This window comes from Lissotriton vulgaris, chromosome 3_1 (assembly GCF_964263255.1).
Source record: "Lissotriton vulgaris chromosome 3_1, aLisVul1.2, whole genome shotgun sequence".
Taxonomy (NCBI): Eukaryota; Metazoa; Chordata; class Amphibia; order Caudata; family Salamandridae; genus Lissotriton; species Lissotriton vulgaris.
The window spans coordinates 301446640-301470933 of NC_141689.1; the positions used below are offsets into that span (position 1 = coordinate 301446640).

At 44.9% G+C, this 24294-nt stretch overlaps 1 protein-coding gene across 3 annotated transcripts in view; it reads right to left on the reverse strand.

Moving 5' to 3' along the window:
* MTMR12 (myotubularin related protein 12) overlaps nucleotides 1-24294 on the reverse strand; it is a 764164-nt gene that overhangs the window by 675258 nt on the left and 64612 nt on the right. For all 3 annotated transcript variants that reach the window (XM_086960496.1, XM_086960495.1, XM_086960494.1), the window contains exon 2: nucleotides 1394-1454. In XM_086960496.1, coding sequence (XP_086816622.1) covers nucleotides 1394-1454 — 61 coding nt within the window. The remainder of the gene's footprint in view (nucleotides 1-1393; nucleotides 1455-24294) is intronic.

Here is a 24294-nt window from a genome sequence, read left to right on the forward strand (position 1 = left end):
TCCATTACTGTCCCTATATCAAGAAAACCAGCTGAGTTTCTTCCAGGTCCACCAGTGGCTCTAGCAAAGAAACATGTGCCTGTGATCCACTTTTTTTGATTAAACCCATTTTTATTATTAGTTTCCTTTTTTCATAATAGAACTGGTGCAGTACAGCAGGAATGTGGGATGGTACAGTCATTAACAGTACTTCAATAAGTCCTTTCTGGTGGGTGAGAAAAAGACAGGTAATGCCGTAGCATATATATAGTGTCCACACATCAAATATTCTACAAATCCAGTATTCAGTGCCATTTGCCACTATGCTAAGCCCCCCAATATCCAAACCAGTTCTTAAAACTCAGCCCAACATGTCTCAGTCTGCAATAAAAACAACAAAGAGTCCCCAACCTGATCCGCCCACCCCCCCCCTCTAGTCTATTTATACTCTGCATATAACATTCGGATATACCTGTTTTCCGAGTCGTGGCATGCATCAGCACTTTAAAAACAGCATATCTACAATTGAATTGCATGTACAGCTTCATGTAATAGGTAGAACACAACCTTGCATTCACAATTGTTACGTTCGAGGTGAGTTCGGGACTCCACTTTTTATCTGTGATCAACTTCTGTACACAAATTAATTGATATTTCTTCATTAAACACATGTATTGTTTAATAAAAATGTCCAACTGTAATGCAAACCAACAGTGCCTTGGATGCTTAGGGTGGAGGCCCAATAACATGGCACAAAGTTGGGGTAAATTAAATTTACAAATATAATGTGAGTGAAAAATAATATTTGAATCAACAAATTATATTTTTCTTATTTGCTAATAGGTGTGTGTGAGTTTAAAACCAACCATAATAAACTTCATTCAGATGCGTTATTTGAACATACATTTTTTTTAAAATTGTTAAGTAACATCACAACCAATTTACTAACGCACTGAATTTTTAGGATTCATAAAAATATTGTGGAACTGTTCTCTTCATAGTCTTCAAAATTTGGGAGGTATGGTTTTAGATATAGCACCAATTATCAGGAAAACAAATATAATCACTGAAAAATACAGCATCAGTAATAAGTACCTGTCTAGCATGTACAGGTCTTATTTAAATGAACCCTTTTGCTCCTTGACTTCATCATCTAGAAATTACCGGATTTGAAATTACTTTGCAAATTAATCGCACACTAGCAGGATGTTCCTAAACCTACTCACAAATTAGACTTAGCCTGGTAAAAACACAAGTGTAAAAACCTAGAGCTCGAGATAGTGTGAAAAATCACTGTCAAGCAAAGATAACCTAGTGTTCCTGCAATTCAAGGACCCACCTAAAGTTAGAATCCATGCGAGACTGTGGAATGACCCCAAGATCAAAGAATAGAAAACAAAAAGGAAATTATTACCTGGTAATAAGAATATATCAGGTGACCTTTCAGCTGGTTCTTTGTCATTTTTGCAGATCTCCTAGTGAAACAGGGAGGAAAGAAAATACAGGTTAACTCAGTGCTTCAGTTATACTGGTTCACAGAAACAGGTGTCACTTAATAAAGCACACTAAACATATTTCATATTTCCTTCCAGTCTGTATCGAACAAGGTTAACCAAAAGTAGTATGCAAATAATATTAGTATTCACACCAAATAAGGGCCATTGTCAACAGTAATATCTTTCTTTTACATATGGATTTTATTTGAAAAATTAGCAATCACATAGCCTTTGTCAACCAAGCATCATTGATACATCTTTGTAGCGATATAGAGAGAGCGATATAGAGAGAGCGATATAGAGAGAGCGTTATAGAGATAGAGATAGAGAGATAGAGAGATGGTGGGAGGAGGAGGCCCTGGCACAGAAACGGGGAGGAGGGCAGCAATGAGACAGTAAGAAATGCGGGATGCGAGAGATGCAGGGAGAGGTAAGTACAGGAGGGAGAGAGGTACAGGATAAGGAGTCGCTCTTTTTTTCCACATGTGCAACAAACATTGTGTCTGACAAAATACCGGTTTGCCTCAATATAATTATGTAAGCTGGGAGCAAAGCGCTCGTTTGTTTTGCACCATTTTACCCAAGTGTAAAATCTAGCCAATACGTGTCACTTCAGCAAACCACTTTTGTTCCCCTGTGTAATAACCAAGAGGTAAAAATGCTGCGCATTCTAGTATTTGTCAAAGGCAGGCACAGCCCTGTCACTCCGTAGCAAGTCGAAGGAGAGCTAAGGATTCTGTTCAGGCAGGAAGCGCACAGAAAACGTTCAGTACCGACTGAAAGTTGGGTAAATATTCATTCTTAGGAGGAAAGGTAATCAGTTTTCAACGGGAGGTGGGTGCAGGGGTCTGTCTCGTACCTAGCCGAGGTAAAGGGAGGACAAACTAATCGGCGTAGCAACGGCATCGTGCAGTATTCAGTCAGTCTTGAGAGAGTGCTGGGTCTTCAGTTTATGGAACAAGAGTGCTGTGTCTTGTGTCCAAGTAGATTGGGTGCCGACTGAGTACTGATTAAGGGGTGGGGTGAGAGCGCGACACGTGAAACTGAAGGGAGAGAAATAGAGCGAGCATGCGGAGAGAGAGGAAAGGACTGAAAGAGGGAGGAGAGAAAAAGTGTGAACACTTGGAGGAAAAAAATGTATGGAAAGAGAGACAGGGAGATACAGCGGGAAAGAGAAAGTAGAAGATAGCCACAAGAAAGGACAAGCTCGGCAGGGAGTGGTGAGCGCACGCGCGCACTCGTGTTGCTGGTAACTGCATGGAAGGAACAAGCCCGGGAGTGGTGCGCACGCAGTCTGCTCATTTTCAAGCACTGAACTCGTGCTTGTGGCGCGCCCCTGCTCGCTTCCGCATGGTGGATGCCACTACAAGCACAAGTGTGTGCTTCCAAAAAGAGCAGAGGGACGGCTAAAGGTCCTCCTATGCAACGCATGCGCGCTGCTTAGGCGAGACCTAAAAATAGTCCCAGACACAAATAGAGAAGCACGAAAGTGGAACATTACCAGTAGTTGGGCAGTGCTCTGTGGGAGTACACAAAACACAAAAAGGAGGGACAAGGAGGAAGGATTAACCAATAGCAAGCAAGTATTTCTGAAAGACAATCGAAGGGGCAAAGAAAAAAGCAATGGGTGGGCTGTAAGCCCACAGGGTGGATACAGCATGTCTCGAAAAGATAGTGCATGTGCTGCTTAAGCTCAAGCTAAAAATGGAGAGCAACACCTGACAACAGTACAAAGCAACAAAACACTCAATACCCAATGTTGTCACAGGAGGACACAATTGTCAGTTTAACTATGGGATATTTAGATCCACAAATAAAAACATAAAAATATAAACCCTACTCAAACTACAAGTTAAAATATAGCTTAAATCAATCCACAATTCATCATAATTGCTTAACAAAAACCATACTAAGAATGTTATGTGTATAAAAATAGAAATAACAGTATTAGTCCATTTCCAAAGTCTCTGTTTAGCGAAAACGGTCCACACCATGAGGAAGGCATCAGCTCAAGTTCAGTCCTTCCTGTATAGGCCAAACTCTGGACATTGAAAAAGCTGTTGACATAGATTTCGGTGAAGTTCAATTTAATACACCACCTTCTTCAATCCCATATAATCTTTATAATTTATTAAGACAAGAATTCCATACACCCTGACAAATGTAAACAGAGATCCAACCACAGTGAAGCAGAAGCAATTTGCAGCAGGCTCGCTGTAAACCATCAGGAAACACATGACTTATGGGTTGCAGCTGGCATACAGGCACTACTAGTGCAGCTGTAAAATGATCTAGCATGGAAGCAGCATTGCTTGCAAAAATAGCCCAGGAAGCACATGACTGAAGACCGAACACTTCAACACTGATCTGTAATATAGTTAACTGTTGGGTACTATGTATGTAGTGTTATGCGAGTTGTCACGAGCGTGCTTGTAGTTTCATAGCTCGTGACAAGCTTGTGTCTATGGGAATGTTGGGGACCTTGTTGTGGTACAAATATGTGGAATGTTGGGGAGTAATGTTGTTAGGGGAGTTCGCTTTATTATGAGACTGGACTTTGTGACGAGTGGATGTTAATAAACCTTGTCTCTTTCCAACACGTTTCCTGCGTGTCTTCTTCATCCTTTTGACTTCCCTACACTGGCGACGGGCGGGTTTTGTTACCTGCTATTGTGAGAAGAACAGGATTTATTTACTACTATTTCGGATCCGGCAGGAGGATTGCGGAGACCCTGTTTTGGAGTTTGCGGATACCCTCTTGGATTATACCACACTTTATTTCTTTCTTAAAAAAAAAAAAAGGAAAGAAAGGGAATTTTAAATACAAGGGAAGTAATCTTACTGCTGACGGCATTTTTTGAATGAGCCTCGTGTTCAATTGTGTGCCGCTTGATTTTCGAAATCAGAGGACCCGGCGTTCGCATTGTGAAGAGACTGACGTCATCTGATTTTCGAATTTAGAGGAGCCAGCGTTCGCGTAGTGAAGAGACTGACGTGTCACAGAATCCTCACGTTGGATTGTCATCACGTTACGTGTTACGTGTCGGATCATCACGCAACGTGAACGCCATCTTTTGTTTTCCTTAGCAAACGCGATTGGGAAAGAAGCATATGGTGGATTATTGTTTTTTTTTTACGGATTTAAGGTGGAAATTCTCTCTCTCTTACTCACATCAGTGACACGCACACCGCGTGTCTTATCTTATGGTGTGAAAACATTCTCTCTATATTTGTGTAATCGTAACGTCGGTGACACGCACACCATTTTTTTTCTCAGCTATTATATTGAATACAATGCAATAATTACTAGAATTTATTTATTATTCTTTTATTTTTATTGTTTAATTGTCCAATATTTATTATACAATTTATGATAGTATTTTATTTGATTCAATATGGCTGGCATTGTTCCTCCTCCATCCTTTTTATCGTCACTAGGTGAACCTCCTATGGCTTGGGAAATATGGGAACCTGTCTTTCTAGCTCATGTAGAGGTGTTGGAGGAGGGAGAATGTGAGCCAGAAAGGAAATTATCGCTTTTAAAGTATTGTTTGGGTGAAATTGCATTGAAAGAGTTCAAAACATTACCAGCCTTAGTAAATCCGGGGAATATTAATGTATATGAATATGCTTCTTTACAGTTAAGTTTAAGAAATGGTAAAAAGAAAAATATTGTTATGGAAAGGTTTATTTTTTACTCACGGAAGAACCGTGCAGATGAACCTGTTGAAGACTTTGTTTCAGCTTTAAGATCGTTAGCTGTTACATGTGATTTTGAACACATTTCTTATGAGCAGGTCTTGAGGGACCAAATTTGGATGAGGACCAATAACAAAAAAGTGCAGGAACGACTTTGGACGACATCTGATATGTCCTTAAACAATGCCATAGATATTGCAAAGTCGATAGAACATTCAGAAAAATTTGTGAAGGAGATTAGAGGAAACGATAAAAGTGATGTTTTCAGTGTATCTAAGAATTCAGATAGGTCAAAGAAAAGCTACTCACCGAGAAGTGATTTTTCATCTAGAGTGGATAACAAGTTCAGGAATCAGAAGTATGAAAAAAAGAACTCAAAGTTACTGTGTTTCAGATGTGGAAGCGATGGGCATTTAGCAGATTGTAGAAACTGTCCAGCTTTAGGGAAAACATTTTCAAAATGCAACAAGAAAGGCCTTTTCACAAGATTTTGTAGATCGTTACCAGGGAAAGTGAATTGTATACATGAATGTTGTGAAAGTTATGCCTTGGATGATGAGAGCGTATTCCAAGTAAACACTGTTATCAATGTATGTGAGGATGGGGTTGTACAAAATTTCCGTCTTGTGTGATAACTGTTGATGACATTAACTTAGAATTTTTCGTAGACTCATGTGCATGGTATACCATCATTTCTTTGAATGTTTTTCGTGAGAAGTGGCCTAATAGAATGTTGTTCAAACCTGATGTATTTCCTGGTGGTTACACAGGCCACAAAATTGATCTTATTGGATATTTTAATGCAAATTTACAATTTTCTGACCGACATACTTCTGGGAAAATTTATGTATCAAGATCTGGATTGTCACTCTTAGGTTGGCCGCACCAACACCAGTTGGAAATGAAAATTGATTCTAGAGCCAATCCTCCTGTTTTTGTTGTGCAACCACCGTGTTTGTCAAGATTTCATGATGATAATTCACTGCTAGTAGATAGTTTGAGGAAATAATTTCCAAGTGTTTTTAGTGGCACTCTGTAACGGTATCAAGGTTTTGAACACGTCATCAAGCTGCATGAGAATGTTATCCCTGTTCGACACAGAGGGAGAAATGTTCCATTAACTTATAGGAGCAAATTAAAAGAAATGTTGAAGGACTTATGTCAAAAGAATATTATTGAACCGATAGAATCTTACCCCTGGGTTTCTCCCATTGTGATTTCGATGAAGTCTTCTGGCGAGCTTAGGTTGTGTATTGATCTTCGTAGTGTTAATAGTGCCATTTGGGTGGATTCACACCCTTTACCGAATCTTCACGAGATGGTTTCAACCTTAGCTGGTGCACAAGTCTTTTCTTGTGTTGACCTGGCCAGCGCCTACCACTAGGTGGTACTTGCTGAGGAGTCTAAGAACATCACCGCATTTATTACCCCAGAGGGCCTTTACAGATTTTGTCGTATGCCATTTGGGTTGGCGAGTGCTGCCTCAGTGTTTCAGAGACTTATGAGAGACACCTTGGAGGGGTTAAATGGCGCTGTAGCGTTTCAGGATATCATTCTGGTGTACGGGAAAGATGATGTGGAGCATGATAATAATTTGAAATGTATGATTACTGCTTTGTCAGAGAAAGGGCTTACCCTCCGTCTCCACAACTGCAAGTTTAGACGAAAAGAGGTGGAATATCTAGGGCATACTATCAGTGGGATGGGAATTAAACCGAAAAGAAATCATGTTGAAAGTATTGTAAATGCTCCTTTACCCTCTTCAAAAGAACAACTGGTAGCATTTTTGGGGCTTATTGGATTTTATGCTAAATTTATACCAAATTTCTCTGCAAAGGTTGATCCTTTTAGATGTTTGTTAAAGAGGAATGCTAAATTTGTTTGGACTGATGACATGACGAAAGCTTTTAAGAGTTTGAAAATGTTTGTTGTGAATGCGCCGTGCCTTAAACCTTTTGTGGTTGGTGTGAAATGTGTTATGGTGGATGCCAGTTGTTCTGGTTTGGGTGGTGTCCTTTTGCAGAGAGACAATGAGAAGGAATGGGTTGTTGCTTACGCCTCAAGAGCTTTGAGAGATACCGAAAAGAATTATTCTGTTATAGAAAGAGAGCTGTTGGCATGTGCTTGGGGAGCTGAACATTTTAGACCTTTTTTGTGGGGTACGAGATTTATAATAAAAACGGACCATAAGCCTCTTGTTTTTCTCATGGCTCCTGGTGGTGGCAGGACCATGTCAGCGCGTCTTTCAAGATTAGCTTCAAGATTGCAGTCTTTTCAGTGTAAAATGGAGTTTGCTCAGGGTAAGACGAATGTACATGCAGATTGCATGTCAAGACTAGTTTCTGAAATGGACAGTCCTGAAGTGTTTCTTGAGGAGGAGTGTAAGGTTGCTTTTACTATGCGTGATGTTAATCTGGTTCGTGGTGAACGGTCATCTTTGCAAGATGATGTCTGGTTAAAGGAAATGAGTAAAGATTTGGAATTGTACAATGTCAAAGATTATCTTGTACATGGTTGGCCGGAACAGAGGAAATTATCTGGAGATATGATGGGTTTTTTTTAAGGTTCAGGAAGAGCTTGCTCTGGAGAATGATTTGGTTCTTAGAGGAGACAAAATTGTTCCGCCTTTTTCTATCAGGAATATTGTTCTTGAGATTGCTCGTGAGGGGCATCTGGAAATATCTTTCAGCAGAAGACGATTAAAGGAGTCTTTTTGGTGGCCAGGGATTGATTCTTGTGTGGACCATTTTGTGCGTTCATGTTTTCATTGCTCGAATAGTGATAAAACAGCTGTTGCTTTGCGTCCGGAACCCCATCCAATTGATTTACCCCTTGATCCTTGGCGTAAACTCGGGTTAGATATCATTGGTCCGTTTAGTTGTTTACCTAAACAAGAAGCATTTGGAATTGTCCTTATTGATTATTATTCTAAATGGCCGGAGGTCAAGATGGTTAAGGATGTTACTTCTCACCATGTAATAGAGTTTCTGGATGAGATTTTTTGTAGAGAGGGAATTCCTCAAGAGGTCGTAACTGATAATGGCTCACAGTTTGTTAGCAAGGAAATGGAACAATTTATGGATAAATGTGGTATCATTCATAGAAGAATTGCAGTTTTCTATCCTGAGGCCAATGGCCAGGTTGAACGGTTCAACCGTGTGATCAAAGAGGATATTCAACTTTCAATTAAGGGTAATTTGAATTGGAGAAATGTGTTACAATCTATGCTGTTGGCTTACAGAACTTCACCTAATTCTGTAACTTTGGTTACTCCTTTTGAACTCTTAAGAGGGCGTAAACCTAGTACAAGGTTGGTACCCTGGTGGTTGAAGAAAAATATATGTGGATCTGACAATTTCTTGAAAGTGGATTTTGAGGCGGTTCAACGCAGAGTTGAGTCATATAAGAATAAAATGAAACATGATATGGTTAAGAAGGTTGGTTCCACGTCTAGTCATTCTGTAAAGGTGGGTGATTTTGTTCGTATCAAAAAAAAAAAAAAGAAGAAGGTGTGAGCAAAGGTTTTCCTGTGTGGTCAAATCCTAAAAAAGTAATTGAGGTTTTTAGGAATGCAATCAGGGTTGATGGTGGTTCAGTTTGGAATTGGAGTAGAATCTCAGTGTTTACTGGGGTTAGTCAAGTTGAGAAGGACTACGACAGCAATGTTTTTTTGGATGTTGGGGAACAAAATGATAAAGGGAATGATAAAGGGAATTGTATACATGCTGAGTGCAATCCTGGTAACACCAGAATTGTGCGTTCTCACCGTATGCCAGTTAGGTATAATGATTTTGTGATGAACTAGATTTGCAATGTTATTACTATGATTTGTTTTTTTTTCTTTTTGTGTTTTGTCACGAGCGTGCTTGTTGTTTCATAGCTCGTGACAAGCTCGTGTCTACGGGAATGTTGGGGACCTTGTTGTGGTTCAAATATGTGGAATGTTGGGGAGTAATGTTGTTAGGGGAGTTAGCTTTATTATGAGACTGGACTTCGTGACGAGTGGATGTTAATAAACCTCGTCTTTTTCCAACACGTTTCCTGCGTGTCTTCTACATCCTTTTGACTTCCCTACAGTTACATACCATATTTATCAAACGTATTAGTATTTCTTTGAGGCATTTAGAGGGTAAAAATACACATAAAAGCAAAAAGGCAAGTAACATGGAGGACAATGTTATACAAAATAATAACCAATTTACAGATGTGCTGGGTTCTCTTTTACAAATTCATAGAAAATTGAAGACTAGCAGGTAAGTTTAAGGCACACTGGGCCAGAAAATTGGGCATGGAAGGTTTTCAAGATCTTGGGGTCTGCTTCAATTAAGTCACTGGAAATATGTAGCAACATTGCATTTCAAAGAACATAAATATTCCAAAAGAGATTAGCAATAGGCCAGGAACTTTAAAAATGTCACAATATAATGTCCCATTATCTGGGAGTGTTTGCACACTTTGCAAATTGCTTTGATTGCAAATTCCATAATGTTCTAGTTTGCTCCAGTCACCATACGTGATCCGTTTCCATGTGCCCCACTTAACACAAGTTTTCTATAATATACAGCTAGCACACTTTGTATTTATCAAAACGTTCCGGCTAAAATTAGTTTTCAGTTTACCACATATTTTCTGTTAACACACTTCCATAATGCCAAGAACGTACAACACTCAAAAACTCCAGAACGACCAATTAGAACAATTTTAACTACCTTAATATTAAAAAAACTGTTGCCACACTTCTTCAGTTGTTCATAATGCTGTGGCTGGAACACCTTTCTATTTTTCATCAAGCCCCTGTATGCGAAAGTCACAATTTCTATAGTGCTGCAGTTAGCACACCTGACTCGTGCATGCTGCGCTTTGCCTCACTTGGCATAGGGGTTCACTTGAGTCATGCTTTCTTTAATGTTGATAGAATCTGCCTCTAAATATTTATTTTTGTATTTAAAAAACATGACTTTCACCCAAGGTCTTTTGGAACAGTCACTGACATAATGTCTGTATCAAACGCTACGCTGAACGCAAACGCATTATCATCTTCAGATGAAAGGTGAGCGGAAAGTTGTTCCTCTCATGTCAGGGGAGCTGTACAACTGTAAAGCAACAACTGAGAAAGAGCAGCTATTCATCAGAGCTACATGGAAACCTGGTGTTGTGTCCACATTTGCTGACCAGTTGGGAGCTAGAACAGAATTTTCCTTTGCAAATGAGGATGACTTGGCCATACAAATCCTCACAAACTAGACTGAAGTTCTTCAAAGAAATCAATTTCTAAATTCAAATCCATTGTAAATGTTGTAGTACTAGAGCAATATCCGCTCAGGGAATGACTTAAGCAGTTGCATTACTGAGTCATCAAACCTACAGGCAGGAATGCCTCAACAGAACTTCTGCAAAGGCTGTTTGCGTATTTTTCACTGCGGGACATTTACCAGCGCAGGCTCAGCTCCAGTAGTTGCCCCACTGTGAATCTCCTGCCTAACGGGTTGCCCGCGAATCCTTTTTCTGGAGTTTTTCAACCACTATTCCCGAAAACAAGCTGCTTTTCTCCTTCATGTTTTGAGGAAGAGTAGCACATTGAGTGACCCTGGATACTGGTAAGGGGACGGCCCCAACCTGAAAGGTTTTCTTTTTGTAGCATCGGCGCTCCGATCAGTTTTGTGGGCCATTTTTGTGTATTTGTGCCCCTGCCTTAAACTCCGGCTCCTTTTTCCTTTTTATTTTACGGGAAGATCTCATACCACCCAGATTGTCCTGGATTATCTTTCTTTTTCTTCTTCAGACTGCACCTACTGTGGTATCCAATTAAAAAGTGCAGAGCAGGTGGGAGGCTGCACGGATGCAGCAGACAGTCCGAAAAAAGCCTGTTCTCGATCTGACAAAAGTGATCTAGATTCTTTGGGACTGCTCCAGATGAGCAATACAGTTTTAAGGGACTAAAGTGAGACATAACACTTGAGGATACAAAGACCGCGCTGAATCTATGCATATACTCAAGTCTACACTACTGTAGAAGGTGTAGTAGCATTACAGTGAGCTGGGTAAAACAAATTCCAAGTAAAGTGAAGATGAATTGCCAACAGCCAATAACTACCTTTTTTGATTCAGTTCCTGACCATTCTTCACTTGCAACTCCAATAGGACGAAGGAGCACTAGCTAAAATGTATTACATTGCAAAGTGTATTGTGTAATCTTTAATTCAAGTAGTTTTTGTGTCTTGAACAAATGGAGGTGCACTGTAAGTAATACTTTATTGTACAGTTAATAAAAACCATTACAAAAACCAGCAGCAATAAAAACTGTTAAAAATATCTATAGACGGGGGGGCGCTAGAGGGCGCACTGCGAGATGGCTGACCTCTGAGTCGGCTCCGCCGGACGGGCGCATCTCATCGGATCCCCTGGCCCCGAAACTGACCCGATCCAAACGCAAATCGGCGGAATAGATGGCTGAAGGACTCGCCTACACGCTGTGACGGTCTCGGCCGGGACTACAGCCGCACGCCAGAGAGAGCAGCACAAACACTCGCGGAGCGGACCGGCTCCCCAAAATGGCGGGCAGAGACCGAGATGACCGCAATTGAAACCCGGCGGTACCGCAGCTGATCGGCCACGGGCCGAACCTCCCCCTGGCACGACAGCAACAGGCGGCTGGAAACGGCGACTCCCAGGTACGAGGTGCCTGTAAAACGTACAGGAATCCTGGCGGCCGGTGTGCGTTCCACGGCGGCCAAAATGGCGGCGGCGGTGGAACGCAAACTCGAGGGTCCTGCGCCAGCTTTCAGTGTCCTGCACTGACGGGACAAAAGGCGCGGAAACGAAGCGCTGCGTAACTAGGGCGGCACAGTGGCAGGGAAAGCGACAGGAGGTAAACGGAGCGGAGTGCGCAGGCTGGAAGCCACTACTCGCCACTGACTGCCGCCCTGGGAAGACACACTAGACCCGCGAGTGCAAGCACAACTGCCCAACTAGGTCGGGGAAGAATGCGGTGAGCACCTTATATCGTCCACATCGCCGCAGGATACTACTACAGGGCGCACCGGGCTGACCTGCACCGCAACCGAGCAATGAGCATGGCCTGATGAGTGGGGCTTTGGCGCGAAGAGCGACTGGAGCACTGCTACGGCGTACACGGACACCGGCCAAGCCGGCAACCCCAACGAGCTCACCAGTCTCCGGCTCAGCTGACACCCAGGGCACAATGGGTAAGCCGGACAAGCAACAGTCGAAGTTGCCTTTCGAAGCGAGGAAACAAGCGACGAAAACGGGCGCTGCCCACGATGCTGACGGAGACCAGGCACTAGAGGAAGGGACTGGCATGGAAGCAGTATTGAGGGCTATCCAGCAGAGCCTGCACGACATGAACGGCAAGATGGACAGTGTAGTGGAGAGGGTAGACTCTCTAACTAACAAGCTGGAGAAGCACGAGGAGAGGCTGACGGAGGCGGAGCGCAGGATCTCCTCGATGGAGGATCACTCCAGAGACACTGATAAAAAGCACAGCGCTCTTGACAGGACCCTGGAAACCTTGAAGGCAAAGGTGGAGGATCAGGAAGCGAGGTCCCGCCGCAACAACGTGCGCATTTCGGGCCTGCCGGAATCGACCAACACGGGCAAGATGGAGACGTACGTGGAGGGCCTGCTGAAGGATATCTTTGGGGCTGGCAGCTTCTCTGAAGTCTTCCTGATCGAACGTGCCCATCGCTCTCTGGCCCCCACTCCGAAACCAGGGGCTCCGCCTCGCATAATTATCGCCAGAGTACTCAACTACAGAGACAGGGACACTATACTTCGGCTGGCGAGGGAGAAGGGCGCCATTACACATCAGGGCAACTCGCTGGAGTTCTACCCAGACCACACAATGGCGGTACAACAGGCCAGGAAGGAGTTTGCCACGGTAAAGAAGAAGCTTCGAGAGCTGGATATTGGATACGCGATGCTGTACCCTGCAAAGCTTAAAATTCTGACGGATGGCAAGCCGGTGGTCCTCACGACGGTGCAAGCAGCACAGGAATATGTAAAGACCCTCACCAAACGTCGAAAACATCAAGAGCACGCGGGCAGAACGAGCGACAACGACTGAAGACGAGATGGCACGCCGAGCGTCTTTTGATTAGACGGAAACAGCACCACTGGCGACACAAGGCAGACAATGCGAGTTGGGTGAAACTTAATGTGATACGTCATGAATCTGGGACTCCCACTGATGTCGGACTATGAACGGGAGATGTACTGGGCGACAACGCAGTGAGTACTCTGTAGTGACTATAACCTAATGCCTAGACAGGAACATTGGGGCCTTAGATGGCGAATGACACGTGGCCAGAACGATGAGCTATATACGGCCATACTGTGGGGCCCAGAGACACTGACATTGGGGGGCCTGGCATCACCCACGAGCTTTTACTATGCTTTGGAGGGATGAGAAGAGTGATAATGGTCATTGAGTACCTGCGGGGGATCGGGGGCGAGATGGGGGGGACAGGGGGTACACGTTGTCGATTTGGATAGTATGCGTAGTGCGCCCGTCCACATCCACTATGTGGATGGAGATGTGTGCTTCGGGCGGCACCCCCAGGAGGGTGTTCCCCACGAAAAGTTTATGCACAGTTTTGAAGTTCGGGGGGGGATGGCTTTGGCAGAGTTTGGGTGCTGAAGTGGGTGGGGGGGGGATGGGGAAGCGAATTGTATTACCTATGTTTGCTCTGTGTCTGAGAAGCATTGCGACCACTTTTACTGCCTTTACTGCATTTGTCTGGTATGCGCTGTTTCATAGATGGCCGCACAGGCAACGCGACGCACATGTTCACTGTAATGCATGCTAATGGCGCGCCTTGATACGCTCAACTTCGTCACATGGAATGTAAGGGGGATGGGGAACCCAAAAAAGAAAAGGCAAATGTTTGCATACTTTGACAGGCTTAGGGTCGATGTGGCCTTCCTGCAGGAAACTCACTTGGCACCCACTTCCGCACGCGGGCTGGGCAACAAATGGGCAGAATCCACCACTGGCTCCTACTACTCATCATACTCACGCGGAGTCAGCATTCTGATAAAAAAAGGGACTCACTTTAAAATCATTGACACACGCACTGACCCAGGAGGGCGCTTTGTAGTAGTAGTGGGCGAGACGAGACATCATAAACTGGCACTTGTGAATGTGTATGGCCCGAACATAGATGATGCTGGTTTCTTTGAAAGGCTGTGGCATGTTGTGGCTGATGTTCAGGCGGACAATGTTATCTGGGGAGGGGATTTCAATGTCACGTTACAGGATGGGCTTGACAGGGCAGCACACACAGTGGAACAACACACCAAGGCGAGGAGAAAGCTGCTTGACGTAATGTCTGACTTGCATGTAAGCGACTTGTGGAGGATACTACACCCGGGGGAGCAGGTGGCCACACACGTAAATGTGGCGAACAAGAGCTGGTCCAGACTAGACTTCTGGCTAGCCACACAGGACGTACTCACCTGGGTGGAACAGATAACGCATCTCCCGAGAACACTGTCAGATCACAGTCCTGTGCTCCTGCGATTACGAATCCCACACTATGTCCCGCCGCCCTACACCTGGCGCTTCAACGCACAGGCCCTGCGCAACCCGCTGTATGCGGATACAGTCCAGAAAGCGATCACCGACTACTTCGACCTGAACGCCCCCACCACGGAGGACCCGTGCCTCCTATGGGAAGCGTTTAAGGCGACAATACGGGGCGTGTGCATCAACACATCTGCAGGCATATTGAAAGACATCCGCCGCCAGCTTAGCAGGAGGGAGGAGATGCTTAGGGACCTGGAACAGCGCTACACAAACACTGGGGATACAGCACTACTCAGTGACATACAATCCATACTGCTAGAATATAACACGTTTGCGGATGACGAACTCAAATATATTTTCAAGAGAACAACGGCCAGACGCTATGGTGAGGGAGGTAGACCGGGCAGGGCCTTGGCGGAGAAGATTTGTTCGGGCAGAGCGACACAACATGTAGCGACCATACGCACTAAGCAGGGCACACGCGCACACGACATGCCAACCATTATGGGTGAATTCAGGGAAACCTATGGGGCCCTATATGAGGCAAGAGCACAGGTGCCACGGGAGGAGATGCTAGAATACATGGCGGATGTTGAGATTGCCTGGTTGGCAGACGGACACAGGGAATATCTAGCTAGGCCCCTTACGACACAAGAGGTCATAGACACCATCAAAAGACTCCCTAATGGCAAAGCGCCAGGACCGGACGGCTTCGTCATAGAATTCTATAAAACGTATGCTAGCACGCTGGCACCTCATCTGGTAAATCTGTACGAGGCCGCCCATGAAGCTCAAACCCTACCACCGTCAATGCGAGAGGCGCTGATTATTGCCATTCTGAAACCTGGTAAGGACGAAGAACAGTGCGACTCATACCGCCCTCTTTCATTAATAAACGTTGACACCAAGATCCTAGCCAGCATCCTGGCGGACCGGCTAAAGCCGTTAATGCCGATGTTAATAAGGCCGGACCAGGCGGGTTTCATCCCGGACCGGTCCACTGCACATAACACTCGCACCCTTTTCGCTCTAGCGCACTACCTGGCACCGGATATCAAAGCGGTAGCTGTCTTACTGGACGCGGCTAAGGCTTTCGATACGATTGCTTGGCCGTTCCTACATGCAGTCCTACTCCGGATGGGGTTCCCCCCCTTGTTTATTGGCTGGATCACGATGCTGTACTCAGGCCTGACGGCCCGCATACGGGTAAACAAACATCTATCATCACCGATTATCATTGGGCGCGGCACCAGGCAAGGCTGCCCCCTGTCGCCTATGCTATTTGCCCTAATACTGGAACCGCTGGCGTGTAAAATTAGGCAACATCACCACTACTCCGCTATTCAGCTACCCACGCGACCTATACACATTGCCCTGTACGCGGACGACATGGTCTTATACGTTAAAAACCCGGAGTCCAACCTTAACCCCCTAATGCGGGAATACATTAAATTCGGCCAATACTCGGGGCTCCACATTAATTGGAGCAAGTCTCTAGTACTACCTCTGACGGATGGCACCCAGCCCACGCAGCTAGATTATCCAATGGAATGGCAGAAGGACCCGACAAAGTACCTAGGAGTCTGGTTCCATAGGGACCCAGAGCTTGTAATCCGCACCAACTATGGGAGGGCTGTGTCTGCTTTGGAAGACAAGGTCAAGAGATGGATCAGTCTACCGCTCTCTTTGGCGGATAGGCTTGCCATTGTGAAGATGGTGCTCCTGCCAAAATTCTTATATCTTTTCAATAATATACCTATTAAGCCCCCGGCGGAGGTGTTCCGTAACATTAAATCCCTCATCCTTTCCCTCATCTGGGCGGGTAAACAGGCTAGATTAGACCTTCAGACATTGACGCTCCCATACGCCAAGGGAGGATTCAAGGTGCCGGACATCTACCTGTACTATCAGTGTGCACAGGCGCAATATGCGCACTACTGGTTTCATGAAATTCCCTTTCTGACACACGTGGCAGTAGAACATGGCGATGCTGACCCTATCCCACTAACGAGCATTCTCACACACAAACGCCCTAGGCTGCACGACCATGATATAAACCCTGTGAACACCACAATAGATGCATGGAGGACACTTAGCAAGATGGCGCACTGCACACCACTCTATGCACCGACACTCCCATTGGCTCACCACCCGGCACTGTCTGTCACGCAAGAACAGGTGGGGATGGATCTTCTTAGGCGCGCAGGAATAGACACCCTCGGGGATCTGTACAAGGAAGGGCAGTTTGTGCAGCTGAACCAACTCACATACATCCAAAACCCGACTCTTGTTTAAATTCAACTATTATAGGCTACAGAGGGCGGTGAAGGAACACTTTGTGTCTTTTCCAGCAGAACCGCAAGAGCTCGCACCTCTGACACTTGTACTCAACACTCCCTCAGCTGCACACTTGGTATCTCGACTGTACCGCTGCGCACAATCTAGCAATGGTGGCTCCGCAACAAGAGCCAGGGAAAAATGGCAAACAGCACTGGGGGAAGACCTCATGGAAGCGGACTGGGAGGCCTCCTGCATGCTCACGGGGATGCTGACGCCCAACGGGAATCTTAGATTGATTCACTATAAGTATCTGCACCAGATGTACCACACCCCCTCTCGTCTTCACAGGTATGGTCTGAGAGACGACTCTAATTGCACTAGATGCGGGCAAGACCATGCGGACTTCATCCACTTGGCATGGCACTGCACTGCGATAGCACGTTACTGGGACCAGGTGATACGGACACTCAACACTATGCTGGGGGCCCAATTACCATGCACTGCTAAAGTCTGTCTCTTGGGATTGGTGCCGCAATTGAGGGCAAGGCGGCGTAAACTCAGTGTTATTGCGTTACTGGTGGCGAAGAGGCGAATATCCCTACATTGGAATAGTAAGCGAAAGCCAACAGTGAAGCAATGGCTGGAAGACCTGGCCTATTGTAGAGACACCTTAGTCACGTATGAGGAAGAGTTGCCCATGGGATCCCGCCCCAGAGACTTCTGGGAGCCCTTCCAACAATATCTGACGTCAGCGGCGTCTGTAGGTAATGAGGACTGAGCGCTTGGCTGCTAAAGGACTATGGCCGCTATGAGCTACACTTGATGAGGCAGTGAGGGGGGGAGAATGCTGTGACACAGTGCTTGAAGTTGTATAGGGGGTTATTGTTATGTTGTTAGAGATACCCCCCCTAGGTTGCGGGGGACTTTTCTTTTTGTTATGACAGGAAAAGTAAAAGAAAAAACTGGAAAATGTGAGACTGATCAAGCGAACCTACCATGAGGATGCACTGTCGGAACCATCAACTGCACTGCCACTGAACTCACGCCGCCGGACCTATGGTTGTCGGCTGATGGGCTGTGTACTGATAAACTGTTAATTTACTCCTGTGTACATTGTGCAGCCGGCCCTCTGTGGTTGTAGGCGAGATTGGCTGTACTTTTCGTGTGACAATGCGAAATAAACGTCTTACACAAAAAAAAAAAAAAAAAAAAAAAAAAAAAAAAATATCTATAGACTGCTTGCCTGCAGGACCTGATCCCTTTTTTGTTAAATAGTGGTCTCAACAGGTTCCTGATAGTGATGAGGTGTAAGATGTTTTCCTCATCATTCCCGCACAGGCGGCATTTTGCTGGTTTTGGGGGACGGAGCCAGGGGGCCATGTGGTCTGCTGAGGCCAATACTCCTGCCGATATTTTAGGAATGACTCTTGTTTTTTTGGTGAAGCTGGTCAAAAGATATGTTTGTGGTGTAAGTTTATTGTAAGTTTGTACAGTTAGCCAACCGTGTGCTCGCTCCGTCAGTGAAGCTTTGTCCTGTAAGAGATTCTTTCCTGACAATGTTGTTTACTGCTTTTTGGAAGCCTGCCAGGTTCCCTTGTAGATCCCACAGTTGTAGCACCCCCAGTTGTTTTATTGCGTCCTCCAGAAAAAGCCTTGCTGGGCTGTTGTCTTTACTTTGTAGATCTTTCCAAAGAAGTGTGTTAAGGGTATTTGCCTCTTCCCTGCTGATTTTGTACCAACTTTTAAGGTATACTCCCTTGCGTGCCAGCTCTTCTTTTACCATCCCAAATTCGAGTCGAATTTGCGCCGGTGAGATGTACAGCGGGAGGCCAAAAATGATGCGCATCGCACTTGTTATTACTCTGTCTACTGTTTCGGCGTCCCTGCCTCTCATTGCTTCGCTTCCATAGGTAATAGATGGAATCAGTTTGGCTTGGATCAGGTTTATTAGTGGGGAGAGGTTTGGCCCGGCGATCTTTTTTTTCAAATTTCTTAAAGATACAGCTGTCATTAGGCCTCTCTTTTTTATTTCCTCTCGTTGTGATATAAAGCTGCCCCTGTGATCTATAGTTACTTCCAGTTAGCGATATTTATTTGTGACATCCAGTTTCCTTGTATCCATGAACCAACTGGGTGTTAATTTCTTTTTGCAATGGTTAAGGCGCATGACTTTTGTTTTGTCATAGTTGATACTGAGTTTATTTGTTTTGGAGTATTGCGAGGCGATGTCAAGGAGCCGCTGTAGGCCTATCGGGGTTCGTCTAATTAGCACCAGGTCATCCGCATAGAATAGATTGGACAGCTGGATGCCCCCTAATTTAGGTGCATGGGAGTTATTTTCATTTAGTGTGGTTGATAATTCGGCCATAAAAAGATTGAATAGAGTTGGCGCTAACACGCATCCTTGCTTTACTCCTGTGCTGGTTGGGATTTTCTTAGTTAAGAAGTCCCCTGCTCCTAATTTAACCTGGACCCAGGTATCGCTGTGCAAAAGAATTAGTTTGTTCAGCAGTATTGAAGGGATTTTCATTTTCTTTAGTTTTTGCCACAGTAGACTTCTATTTACATGGTCGAAGGCGGAGCTATAAATCGATGTAGCACAGGTATAAAAGGTTGTTTTGCATCTAGCGCTGAGTCAATCAAAAGTGATAAGGCTAGTATGTTGGTGGTCGTCACCATATTTTTCCTGAAGCCGGTTTGGTTGAATGGGATTGCAGAAGTTTCTTCCGCCCAGGATATTAGCTCCTGGAGTAAGAGGCCAGCATAGTATTTTGCCTAGTTATCAAGTAAGGCTATGAGGCGTTTCTGTCTCCTTTTTTAAATATTGGGGAGATAATTGCTCCCCTCCATGAATGTGGGATTGTTGAGGTCTGCCATATTTTTTTGAACATTGGTTTAAAGACAGCGGCCCAGTATTCTGGCTCTTGTTTGAATACGATTGGAGGTATGCCGTTTGGGCCAGGAGCTCCCTCTCTTCTCCCTTTCGAGATCCTATTACATATTTGTGAGTTCGTAATTAATAGATCCTCGTAACTTACAGGGGTTTCTTTGTGTGGGGACTTCTGTTCTTTGCAGCTGATTTTAGCATTACATGATTCTTTCCGCAGTTCTTGGGCATCGTTAAAATGTGTGGTAAGGTAAGTTGTCCAGGCCTCTACCATAATGTGGGATTTGATCCCCTGGCTTCGCTCGCTGATCAGGCTATTAATCTTTTGCCAGAACTGTGCGCTGTCGTTTGTTTTGGCATCGTGTAGAAGTTTTCCCCAAAAGGCCTTGTCAGCATCTTTTTTTAATTGCCATATTAGTTTCCTGCGGTTACCTTTTAACTGTCTCAGCGCTTCAGATCAGTAGGATCTGTTTTTACTCTTTGCAGAGTGTTGTTAATCTGCGTCTTCAGCCTTTTTAGCCGGATATCGTTTCTGAAATTGTAATGGCTCTTATGTTTCACGGCGTTGCCCTTTCCATCTGGCTTTATATATCTGTTTCTTTCGGCTATGTCTCTCAGATCTTTTATAAATGCCTCCCAGCATATGATTAGGTTTGGGGATGCAAATTGTGCCTCCTCTAGAGCTCGTTTCGCTTGCAATAGGAGGTTTTGAGGGTCATTGGTTTTGCACTTTATCCGTCTTTCGTTTGTTTTATGAAATCCGAGTCTAGTTTGCTAACGCCTGGAGGGCTTGGTATTACCGGTGCATCTATCGTAGTTTCCTAGGGGGGGTGATCGCTGTGGTCCGTCGTGCAGATGTGAAAATTTCTTACCCTTTGATACAGGCTGCGAGAGAAGAATGTGAAATCGATTGTGGAGCTTGCCGTTGTGCTGTGAATTGTTGGGGATTGTGGTCGGTCGCCTGGAAATCTGCAGTTAAGTGCCCTGAAGCCCAGCTCTTCTAATTTGGCCAACAGACTCCTGGCTGTTTTCGTGCATCTGCCTCCCGAGGTGCTGTCTTGATGATTTAGCTCCCAGGCAAACGGATCCTCTTCGTCGCTGCTTTCAGGGACCGAAATACTGAGCATATTTAGGTTAAAGTCCCCTGTGATGATTATGCTGTTTGTTTTCTCAGTTTTTATTAATTTTACTAGTTCTTCCTTCAGCTGTTGTGCTCCCTTGATTTTCTCCCTAGGATGCAAATAGAGGTTTATTAGGATTATGTCCTCTTTTTTGTTCTGCTCACGGTATGACAGTCGCAGTACTTGCATTGCATTTGGGGGGGCTAGCTTGTAAGCCAATGGTACTGCTTCAGCAATCGATTGTATCGCACTATATATGGCAAGACCTCCTTTCTTGTGGCCAAACGGTGAGCTCTGTGTAGACGATAGAAAATTCAGGTTGTATCCCGACAGCGCTGGAGGAGAGTCGGACCAGGTTTCTTGCAGTGAAATGATGGCAAATCTTTGCATGTAGATGTTTAATTCTGCGTCCGAGAACTTGTCTCCTAGGCCATTGATGTTCCAAGAGCATAAGCTGACAGTGCTGAGTGTATTTGTTGTTTTTGCATTGCTTTGGTTTGTCTTTCGCATTTAGAGTCCTTGAAAGCCAGCGCCAATTATACGAGGGCAGACTGTCGATGACCAATGTTCTCTTTTTGAACTGTTCTCGATGGACTAAGTTCTCGGGGATTTTACTTCGTCCCCCTCTTAGAACTGTATTGTATTCTGATGTGGTTGTTCATTTGCTTTTATCCTTTGTTGGCTGACGAGTAATAAAGGATCTGGGTATCTTGGTTTAAGGAAAGGCAGTAATTTTATTTCCCAGGAGTCGAGCTTTGCTTTTTCTTTTAATAGTCTCTCCGGGAATTCTGCTGTGGCCCATACTGTTGTTGTTTGATTCTACTCCAATGAGTCCCGAGGGTTCTATAAATTCTACTGATTCCAAGTCACTAGATGATATGTTTTTGAGGCTATCTATGGTTTTCAGTAGCCGTAAGATGTTCCCCCTGTTTAGGATGTCTATTGGGCCCCTTGATTGATACCCCGGGTGGAACATTATTGAGATCATACCAGTTTGCCTTCTATCCTGTGTCCGACTTATCAATATTGTTGATTAGATCTTTCCCCTGGCTGTGATGTTCCTCGATTCCTACTGCGTATCGTTTATCGATCATTTTACTGCTTTTCATCAGTTTTTGTCTGGGGGTACTTGCTGTAGTTGTTGCGCCCAGTTGGGGGCTTGCTCGAGGTTGTATATCTTCCTTTATCTGGGGAGGATTTTTGAAATGGCCTCGATCTTGGGATGGGATTCTTTCGAGGTTTTCCCTAACTGTTGAGTTTATGGCTTCTTGTGGGTTATGCCCCCTATCAGTTGGGTTTGCAGCTTCTTGTGGGTTATGCCCCCTTTCAGTATCGTCTCTTATGGCATTCTGCCTTGCTTGTGGTGAATTGGGTGTTGCTTTCTCGCTTTTGGGGGGGGGGGGCTAATTATAGGCCTTCTTTCTGGTGACGGATTTCTTTCAGTTTTTTTTCCCCTATTAGATTTTTATTTTCTGGGGTAATGCACTCAGAGTCTGATGCATCTCTCGTCTCAGTCAGCTTGTCTTGTGGTATATTAGCTGTCGCTTTCTCACTATTAGAGCCCTTGCACCATGCTATTACCGCTGTTGTTTTCTTTTGATTTCTTCCCTTCCTTTTCTGTTTTCTTCCCATTTTTCCTTGTTGATAGTGTGTTAACGCTCCGTCTTTTTGACAGGTTTTTTCAGGTTGCGCTATGCGCTCTGTTGGAGGAGTTTGGAGTCCTTTATGTAGTTGTCTATTATTAGCCGGTGTGTTCTTTTAGTTTACTTTTTCCCTGGACGGGAGCAGGTCCAAGGTTGTCTTTAGATTCTCCTGGGAGGGAGGCAGTGATCCGACTTGCGTGGGCAATGCCGTTTTGTATCTTATCGACGGGGTTGCTAGGACAGTTGTTTTTTACTGCGTCCCTGATGTCAGAGAGGAGGTTATCCATTGCTGTTGGTAATGTTGCCAATTTGTCCACAATTAAAATGCAAGAGCAGTTAGATTGTATTAATTGAGTCTCGGCTCGCGCCCTTTTTACCATGCCGTTCAGCTCTGCTAGCTTACCGTCAATATTAGCAACGAATATTGACAGGGAGTTGAGGACAGAGAGTTGTAGGTCCATCTTATCAGACTGGTATTGAATGGCATTTACCGATAGTTGCATTGTGTGCAGAAAGGATGCCCAGATATCATCCTTTGCGTTTGGGGTTTCCTTCCCCAGGTATTCGCTGATTATCTCTTCTGGCAAATCCCTCTTCGAAGCCGCGGGGTAAGATGCTAAAAGTTCTTCCCACTCTTCCGGGGTGAGGTACGAGGTTTCAAAGTCCGTTATCCCTGGTGATGTAAGTGCTCTGTTGGATTGTATGTTAGATACAGAAGATTAGCTTGGAGGTTCTGTTCCGGTTGGTTTTGGGGCGCGCCCTTGCTTGGTGCCCTCCTCTTGCTTCTCAGATTCATCAAGTTTCCCACATTGTGGGTCATTAGATTGAAATGAGCACTGACCCTGGAATTTTACTTCCTGTATAGTTATGGTGTTTGATTGCCCAGCTGTGTCTGAGTCTGCCCTTGTTGTAGGTTCTCTCGTGTCCCAGAGTTCATGCCGTGCTAGCCTGTCCACTGGCGTTGTCACTGTGTGTTTACAGGTTGTTATTTCTTTTTGTGTTGTTGAATCAGCGTACTTCGTGAGATCGCTCTTCTGCAGGTCATCCTGCAAGGAGAAGTCCTGGAGCCCCCGGTTTACTGGCCTGTCTGGTCCGCCATGTCCCTCGGAGCTTCCCAGTGAGCCTTGTCTTCTCTTCTTAGTTACTGAGCATTCGAGGTATTCCTCCTCAGTACGATTGTGGTGATTGTTGTGTCTCGTTATGCTTGTGGAGGTTGTGGAGCTCCTCTCCCTGCTGGCTGTTAATGAAAAGTTAAGGTCTGGAGTCACACTTTGGTCCACTGTTGTGTATTCCTCTGTGTGGTTTGCGCGATTCAATTTATGGTTGTTTTTGTTTTTGTACTTGGGTCTGCCCACTCCTGTCTTTGTCCCTGGGGTTGTGCTGGTTGATCCCCCGGAGGTCACTTATTCACTTCTCCCCTGGTTGCCGATGCACCCACCTCTGCGCTGTGTAAACTTTTTTGGGGGTCAGCTTGGTTCTTTTCCTCCTTCGCCAGTAGTTCTTGCTTTGAGGGGGGTGTCCTGTTTGCTTTGATTGGTTGGAGTGGTGTTGGTAGATCGCTTGTGTTGGCTCTATTTAGATAAAGGGCCGTGCTGGGATATTTGATAAATGAGAATTTTGTGTACATTTTTGGTTGAAAGCCCGG